Source organism: Uranotaenia lowii, chromosome 3 (assembly GCF_029784155.1).
Source record: "Uranotaenia lowii strain MFRU-FL chromosome 3, ASM2978415v1, whole genome shotgun sequence".
Classification (NCBI taxonomy): domain Eukaryota; kingdom Metazoa; phylum Arthropoda; class Insecta; order Diptera; family Culicidae; genus Uranotaenia; species Uranotaenia lowii.
Genome location: NC_073693.1, coordinates 168480316 through 168490126, shown reverse-complemented (window position 1 = coordinate 168490126; position 9811 = coordinate 168480316). Strand labels below are relative to the sequence as shown.

The 9811-nt window shown below is 44.9% G+C and overlaps 1 protein-coding gene across 1 annotated transcript; it reads right to left on the bottom strand.

Moving 5' to 3' along the window:
- Positions 1-6108, bottom strand: LOC129752827 (uncharacterized). Its single transcript, XM_055748609.1, has one exon. It carries the CDS (start codon positions 6106-6108, stop codon positions 1-3), a length of 6108 nt encoding a protein of 2035 aa, XP_055604584.1.
- Positions 6109-9811: the final 3703 nt, after the last annotated feature.

Below are 9811 nucleotides of genomic sequence, written 5' to 3'. Positions count from 1 at the left end.
TTATTTCTCAGCGACTTTTGAACAACCGCGGACTGGCACGGTGGCCAGTTTTCCAACATTCTCCCCCCGATGGAACCTACGGCTGGCCTCGGTTTCATCACTTCCGGAATCCTCGTTCACGCCTTCATCGTTGCTCACTATGGAGCCCCTTTCGCAGTCAGGCAACTCTCTGGAACCACCATCTTGAGACGACACTTCAAGGATTGCTAGCTTAGCAATCGGCTTCCGATACACACCATTGCCCGTTCGAACCCAGGCTTGTCGAATCCGTCCATCCGATGCAGCAATAAGTTCCACGATCAACCCTCGCTCCCAGGAATTCCGCTTTCCTTCGTTGACTATGAGTACCACATCTCCGACAGCAATATCTCTCGTTTCATTGAACCACTTGGTACGTTTGGTCAGTGTTGGCAGGTACTCCAAAACCCACCTTCGCCAGAACTGGTCGAGTTTCTTCTGCACCTTAGTCCATGCTCGCTTCAGGAGATCGTGGGTACATTCTTCCGGAATCGTAGGCTGTCGCACACCATTTGAGCTTCCCAAGATCAAATGATTAGGCGTCAATGCTTCTTCGGTTTCTGAGTTCAACGGCATATATGTAAGTGGCCTGCTGTTAATTATTAACTCTGCGTCGACCAGAAAAGTGTAAAGGGCTTCATCATCTAACAACTCGTTCTCGCAAGCAGCATACAGAGCCGTCTTCACCGATCGGACCATTCTCTCCCAGGCACCACCCATGTGGGGGGCGCCAGGGGGGATGAAGAACCATGATGTCGTTGTGCTGGTGAAAGTGGTAGCTAACTTATTGTTGATTTGTTCAAACAGCAGTCGTTCGGCTCCTTGAAAATTCGTAGCGTTATCGCTGTAGATCTCTATCGGAAACCCTCTTCGAGCGATGAAACGCCGAACACACATCACACAGGATTCCGTGGACAAGTTGTACGCTACCTCGACATGTACTGCACGGACAGTGAGGCACGTGAAGATCGCTATCCACCGCTTTACTTGGCTACGTCCAACCTTCACATGGATGGGTCCAAAGTAGTCCACTCCAACATAACTGAATGGCCGTTCAAATGGAGACAATCTAGCCGGAGGGAGTGCCGCCATCCTGGGCACCACTGGTTGAGCACGACGAATCTTACATATTCCGCACCTTTTGGAGATCTTTTTCACCAAGGATCGAAGTTTCTGGATGTGATATTTCTGTCGGATTTCGTTGACCGTAGTCTCATCAAATCGGTGCAGAAATTTACGATGATAACTATCAATTATCAGTTCGGTAAGTACGTGTTTACCTGGCAATATGATGGGGTATTTTGTTTCCTTTGAAACACGTTTAGCAGCTACGATCCGACTATCCACACGGAGAATCCCGAACTCATCTAGGACCGGCGAAAGTTGTTCAAGTTTGCTGGTTTTCGGTAAAGCCTTCCATTTCTGTCTTGGGAGTTCGGAGTTTTCTTTGAGTATCTTCAAGTCTTCCGGATACGTATCACGTTGAATCATTCTAATAAGGCAATTTTCTGCGAGAAGCAATTCTTCTTGGGTCAAGTTATCAAAATTGCGAACACTGTTCTTCCTCGAGTTTCGTGAGAATCGATACATGTATGCCGTCACTCGCAGCACCTTGCTCCATCGCGAAAATCTTCCCACATCGATCGGGTCTTCTAAGCGGATTGATTCTGCATGCATGTTGCAATGACGAAGTTCTTCGGTTGGTTCACTTAATGCTTTCCTTGTTGGCCACAGTTCTTCTTCCTGATACAAAAACTCTGGGCCTCGAAACCAGATGCTGGAATCCGAAAAGTAAGGACCCACACCCCACTTAGTTGCTTCGTCTGCTGGGTTCAATTTCGTCGGAACCCATCGCCATTCTTGTCGCTGCGTTGACTCCAAAATTTCTCCCACACGAAAACGAACGAACTGTTGAAACTTCATGGGGTCGGAATTAATCCAACTGAGGGCTGTGTTAGAATCACTCCAGAATAACCGCCTCGTAAAGGAGAAGGAATGCCCATTTACGACGAACTGAGCCTGCCTCGTCCCGATCACGCACGCCATCAACTCCATCCGTGGTATTGTCATGGGCTTCAGAGGAGCCACCTTCGTTTTCGCCGATACTAAAGCCACATTGATTGTACCATCTTCGTTTATTCGTCGGAAATACGTCACACAAGCGTAAGCCACCTCACTCGCGTCCACGAATGTGTGGATCTCAATGGTGCCGGGCGTTTCAAAATTGCCGAAATAATAGCGAGGTATCTTGATGTCGTTGATTCGATCCACAATATCGATCCATTTGAGCCACCGCTGGAAGCTACAATCACTAATCTGCTCGTCCCATCCTACACCAGAGCGCCACAACTCTTGGATCAGAACTTTTCCGTGGACCAGATACGGAGACAGTATGCCCAGCGGATCGAAAAGCGTCATTACGCACCTCAAAACTTCACGCTTCGTTGGTTTTGTGTTCTCTTTAACCAGTTTTTGAATATCCGCGCTCATCGTGGTGGAAAATTGGAGAGTGTCGTTTGTTGTCACCCACATCATACCCAACACTCTCTCAGTATCGTCGTTTTTATCAACACCAAGAACCTTTGTTGTTGTCTCAGCTTGTTCGTTCAGATATGTCAACAATTCCGGACTGTTGGAGCAAAAGTTTCGCAGCTCGAAACCACCTTTCTGGTGGATTTCCTTCACCTTCGCCGAAATTTGCTGTGCCTCTTGAATGGTCGGAAAACTGCTTACAAAGTCGTCAACATAATGCCCATCAACAATCTCAGCGACTGCTCTCGGTGCTTCATCTCGGAATTGGAGAGCATTGGTGTTTTTCACATATTGGGCCGTTGCTGGGGAACTAGCCGACCCGAAAGTGGCCACATCCATTATAAACACTTCCGGCTCATCGGTTGGATTCCTACGCCAGAGGAATCGCTGGGCATCTCGATCCGCCTTGCGGATCCGCACTTGGTGATACATTTCTTTTATATCGGCGCTCACGCCGATCGTGTGCTGCCGGAAACGAAATAGGACTGCCGGTAATGACGTCAGGAGGTCCGGGCCTTTTAACAGCATCGTGTTCAGGGCGACGCCCTTCACAGTGGCGGCAGCGTCCCAAACTAGGCGGTATTTCCCCGGCTTCCTGGGGTTGGTCACAACATTGAGTGGCAGATACCACGTCTTCCGCGGATCCGCTGCTGCCAGCTCGGCTTCGGTGGCGCGATGCGCATAACCCTTTTTCAGGTATTCGTCGATTTGTTGCTCAACATTAGCTTTCAATTGTGGATTTCTTTGGAGCTTCCTTTCGAAACACTCTAACCGTCGGAGTGCCATCGGGCGACTATCGGGAAGTTCAACCATGTCGTGTTTCCACAATAGTCCCGATTCATAGCGACCGTCCACTTGGATTGTGGTGTTTTTCAAAATAGACATCGCACGGGCATCTTCTTCTGACCCCTGATACAAGGTGGGTTTAACTCCTGTTTCTTCGACTGCAAAATACTTTTTGATTGAATCCTCAAGATTCACGTCGCAATTACATTCGCACTGGTGAAAGTTCAACGCGAAAGGCATCGAATTTCGTTGTCCTCCATACACGTTCCAACCCAGCCGAGTTTTAACGATGATTGGTTCTCCTTTACTTCCTTCTCGAACTTTGAGTGGCACGACCAATCTCAGATGGTCCACGCCAATCAGTATCTCTGGCACTGCATTCTGGTAGCCCACAACCAGAACACCTCGAAAGTGTGGGTATCGTTTCTGCAAGTCGCTGATGGGTAGGCTTTGAACTGGAAGATCCAAAGACTCGATGGTACTCACATTGGACATTCGGAATCTTTTCGGTTTACCCAATGCGGAGATTTCAAAAGACACTCGACGGGAGTTTTGTTCTGTTCTTGTTACTTGTGACGTCCACGTGATACAAAGTGGCTTCTTGCGTCCTTGCAAACCAAGCTTGTCAGCCAGATCGGTATTTAGCATACTAACAGACGACCCCTCATCGACAAAGGCGAAAGTGTCGATGGATCGTTCACCTTGATGGACCGTTACAGGTACGATGCGGTAAAACAGTGATGGAGTAGAACCAGCCGTCTGATGATTCATAGCAGCGTTTAGCGTTTCCACGGTCGTCGTAGGTGGCTTTTGGGGTTTCTGATCGGAGTGCAATAACGGGTGATGCCGTTTCTCACAGCCGTTGACTTCGCAGCGTTTAGTGTTTTTGCATGGTCGACGTCCATGTCTAAAAAGGCACGTAAAACAGAGACCAAAATCCTTCACACGTTTCCAGCGATCTTCTACGGATAGCGCTTCAAATGTTTTACACTCCCTGGCTCGGTGATTAAGTTTCTTGCAAACAGCACATTCGATTGGTTTCTGCTCCTTAGCAGCGGGTGTATTCAATCGGCCGGGATCGCTCCCCCCGGTTTCGGTATGCACGTAAATGCGATTTGGATTCTTTCCTCGGTCGCGCTTCACTGATTTCACCTCCTCAACAATCGACCTTGCACCAGTTACACGGTAAGCGTTCTTGACAATCCGGTTCATAAATTCTCGGAACGTTTGCAAATTTACTTTCGCCAGTGGCTCACGGAATTCAGCCCACTTCATTCTGTAGTCAGGAGGCAATTTTTCAACTAGATCCTTCATCAATTGCGGGTTGGCCAAATGATCAGTCAGTTCAGCAGCAATTATGTGGTCGCAAAGAGTCTGCACCTTCTCCCCAAAATCTATTAGGGTTTCCAAACGATCCGCTCTGGGTGGCGTCGTAGATTTCACATTGTTGATGAAAGTCTCGATCAACAGTTCGGGACGCCCAAACCGCATCTCTAACGCGTCGATAACCGCAGGAACCAATGACGGTATGACTAGCTTGCTTCTGACTGCCTCGTAGGCAGGACCTTTCAGACAACGCTGTAAGCGGATCATATTTTCTCCACAGTTGAAACCACACGCCTCTGTGGTATAATTGTAGTTGGCGATAAACACCGGCCAATCAGCTGGATTGCCGGAAAATATTGGGAGGTCTCGCGAAAGTGCCTGCCTGGCAGCAATCTGCGATGCCGATGGTGTGCTCAAAACAATTGACGAATGTTGAATTCGATTGCCAGACAAGCCTGCCTGTGGCGAGGGTGTCAAATTGCTTGGCATTACATCACGTTCGGGTGCTATGTGTTGCGGCACCGGTGCGTTATATCCGGGTTCCACCTGCGGATGTTTCCGATAACTACATTGGTTCTGCATAGAATATTCCGTGCTGTCAGGAAAGACATTTTCTTCTCGACGCTCATACTGCTCGAATGTACGAGGAGCAATCGGCGGAGCCAGCATTCGGGTGCTTTTTGGCACTGTGCCTGTGTAGGGTGTGCCACTCACTGAAGCGTTATTTTGAATTTGGCACGCCTTCAGGATAACTTTCAAGTTCGCATACAATGGATCCGGCTCCTTCTGGCAGTTTGCCACCTTGCTATTGAGCTCGCGAACAACACTATTTACTTGCTGAATCTGTTCAGCTTCAATCGGCTGGGCGTCGGTACGCCCCTCGTCGACACCACCAACAGCTCCTTCGAGCCTTTCCGAAACGTTGCTTGTTCTGCTGGACACCCAGTCCTCCGTTCGTTGCCGTCTACGGTGATATTCTTGGCGGCTTCCTTCGCTGTCAATGTCATCATCGACCGCGGCAGCTTCCAGCAGACGATATTTTTCGTCTAAACACTTTTGATCTAGCTCAATTTCGAACTGCTTCTGTTCTACTTCGAACTGCTTCCGTTTCACTTCGAACTGCTTCCGTTTCAAATCCTTCTCTTCCTCGAGTCGTTGCAATTTAAGTTCGAGGAGGGCCTTACGCACCGTCGAAGTGGATCTGATCGAGTTTGCTCGACTTGGAACCGGCAAACATCTGGGGCATGTCCAATCACGGTCCTTAATTGACTTGGTTACTCCCGCGCAACACTGATGCCACCAGGAATCACACAAGTCGCAGGCAACCATATCGTCAAAGCTGTCTGGTTTGCTGCAAGCCACGCAGCTGGAGTTTTGATCGACAATAGTGGTGTCGTTGTCAGCTTCCGGACCAGTTCCGGTCTTGGGTTGAAATTCTCGTTCCATCTTTGTTGGCGAACCTCGAACATAAAGTTAATTTCGACGATTCCCAGTTGCTCGACGAATTTCGACTTCAATTTGATTTAATTGAAGAATGTTGTGATAGGGCGGCAAATGAAAAGCGATGCACTGGTACTGATAGCAGACTATATTTATAGTTTTGTAGTGCTTCAATTCTATGAAATAAAAGATGAGTTATTACAAACATGGTTCAAAATGGTTTTATAGGTTAGAACTTACAAATCAGTGACCCTAGCTATTCAGGCCCTAATACAACTCAGTTCAACCTCGTATCGAGAGCAAAGAGTCCTGTGGACAATATTCTGGGTAATTTGCGGCGTTATACAATAAAATTAATTAAAAATTACCGATTTGCTACTTTTAGCACTCTGTTCAACAGAGATGTTCAACCCAATATCAGCGCTTTTGCCTGACACTAAAATACAAAAGTTAATAACGAGCCACTCCAAACTACATGTATACCTACATGATCCTACGCTCCTGATTCCAAAAATCAACGATAATAAACAAAACGGAACTTCGAAATTTGGCTTTCAGTACAAAACAAACTTTCTGCTTCTACGCAGTACGCAACTCGATACAAAATGGCTAACAGAAGTGAAAATTTTCCTCGTGCGGTCACTTTTGGCGGCAACGATGACGTTTAGTTTTCGCTGTTATTTCTCAGCGACTTTTGAACAACCGCGGACTGGCACGGTGGCCAGTTTTCCAACAACCACAATAATAAGTTTTGATTAATAGCCCTCAATCCAGTGTTTGAGAAACACTGACACGCATATAGTGGCGGTCTTCAATGAGTGCAGCTAAAAAAAACTTTCCTCGGAGAAAGAGATAGAAAATTTCTTTTCGCCGGTAGCATGACAGTTTATTTCTCGACTTCGACAGACAGCGCGAAATATTTCATTATAAGAAATATTTCAGCGTTAAGTATTTTCCATACAATCTTGTACACAAGTCAACATACAAGTAAAGTATTTGTTTGAATTGACCGTTGAACATAATACATTAGCCAGCACATTTTTCTATCAGTTACAATGGAATCCGATCGAATTCATTAAACATTAATATTATATCCCATTATGTACAAGTATTTTATTTAAAATTCAACTTAATTTTCTACTTTTTCCAGCCCAATGCTATTCAGTAGTAAAGAAACGGTTTGACTTGCCGTGCATAGTTTTATTAATCCAGGTTGGATCATAATTGAATATATTCTCAGTTTTAATTGCTTTCAGCAAATCATCTATCGTAATACATCCAAGGTTTTAGGGGCATTATCACACCACATATTATAATTTGTCATTTTTATAAACGTTTTACTTTTAATTAATAATTCCTTCTACAGCATCTCTAGCAGCAATTTATCAAGGATTTGAGAGAACGATATGAAAATGAAATAATGACTTTTTTTTATAGTTTACGTTTTGTTCGCGGCCTTGTTTCACCCCTTGAAAAGCATGATGGGCAGGTGCTCAACTGGTTTGCTGAATCTTTGTTTGTACTATTTTGTTTTCAATTATATACTTTATTTCAGCGGTCCATCAGATAATTTTTTTAATGCTCTGTCGTTATTCATATAATCTTATGTGTTCGTTTTTATACTAGAGGTTCGAGCTTATGTTATTTCTAAATTATTTTAGTTTTTTTTCATAACAAAATATTTCGAATTTTTTTTTTTTAATTTTTACCCTTTTTTTTTAGCTTTGAGCTTCCTCATCGATAATTTATTTTCACAATGTTCTTAAATATTAATGTTTAACAGGACCCCTCAATTTCAATGTTATTCGGTTGTGTTTTGATACTATTCGGTGTCGATTTAAATTTATGGGAATATATTTTATTCTTCACTTTTCATAACAAAAACATTAAACCTAGATATTGATGACTTTTTTATTCCAGCTCCTTCGATCAGCGTAATAATATCTTCTTAAAAATTTTCTTCCTACTTTTTTCCCAAAAATCATAATATATTAAGGTTTTTACAGCAAATATTTTTAGAACTAGGAGGCGATTTGACCAAAGTTGATAAACCATTCACTACTTAATTAGCTTCTCTATATAAGATCTTTGGCAAAATGTTCACAGATTTATTAAATAGATTACTGATGGAGACAATCTTTTTTCATCATTATCACTGATTCACCTAAACTTTTATTTTGCAGCTTTTTCAATGAAAATTTTTTTAAAAAAGATCGTTCTGCCATGTTTTATTTATAGTACACATTCACTAAGCTTTTTTTTACGCGATTTGGTTTTGCTCGGTAACTATAAAACGGCTTCTCTTTACACGGTTTTTTACCGTGTGCACAATTCTTCAATTCTTCTCGGGAATCAACACGTTTTTTTTTTTTTTTTAGCAAAAATGCTCCAAGACCTCTACGTTAACGACAGAGTTCATACCTAGTTAAAAAAAAAACCCTGATATACTACATTACATTCACTATATTTTAAGTCTATATCAAATGCTCTGCGACGTAGTTCCACCTCCCCGTGGTGCAGAGTGGAAACGTGTCTGCAAGTCCGGCGTATTGCAGATGTACGGCCAAGAGAACTACACCAAACCCACTAGAGGCCGTCGACGGGTCCCGCCAAACCCGCGCGGAAGAAGTGGTGCACCCGGGTACTTAGGTACCAGTACTTGGGTGTGAGCGTGATGGTCCAACACGCTGTCGGGGGGTCATGACCCTGATATGCGGATGCGACCGGAGGGAGAGCGATCGCCAACTTGTTTTGCGCTTCGGTGGGTATAGACCCGTCTCGCAAAATGAGTAGATGCGCAAAGTGGTGGCCAATGGTGGGCCGATCACTTAGGGACGTGTTTACACGTCAGTGTCTGAGAGGCACATTTTGCCGGAGGTGTCAGGGTTCGACACGCGTTTCGGGAATTGTTGCACCCGAACCGCGAGTGTGACCTGATGAGGGCGTTCTATAGCTCGATCTGCGCTTCGGGTGGTCAAGCGCCCGACTTGAAGATCGGGTAGTTGCGCTGAGTGGTGACTTAAGTCAACACTATTTGTGAGTTCGGAGGAGTCTGAGTCCTACACGTGGCCTAGGGGGCTTACCCCCCCTACCCGCGTGTTTGAACAGAGAAAGTGCCGTCGACAACTCGCTTTGTGTTTCTGGATCTTGGACTGGATTCACAAAGTTAGTAGTTGCGCTACGTGGGGACCTCATTCACACGATGAGATGTCGGGTCCTAACTCGTCAGAGGAGGGGTCGCGCATCGAGTTGTGTTAGAATGAGGCTATGCTATCAGAGGGTTCGGAAACGAGTATTGCCTTGGAGCGCACTAGCGCGAAATGACCTCCCACTATTGAAGCAAAGTGTGTCAAACAGTTCGAGGTGGGAACAAAGGTCAGTGGCCCCAGGTGGACTTTATGGCGTAAGGGGTACAGTGTTCCTTAGCATTGTATCATGAGTCGTCCAATTGCACCCATGGACCCAGAGTAGCAAACTGGGGGGACGCGGTGGCTCGCCGTGCCTTGGAATGCAATCCGTAAAATGGATTTACCACCTGGGTTAACAACTAATAATAAAAAAAAAGTCTATATCAAATGACTATTCAACAAAAACTAGGTATATTTTAGCACGCTCTTAACGATACAATAATAAATAAAATTAAAATCCAAGGTTTTTTTTTTTCTTTCAGCTCATCTAACCAGTATATTTTTTTTTTATTTTTTCTTTT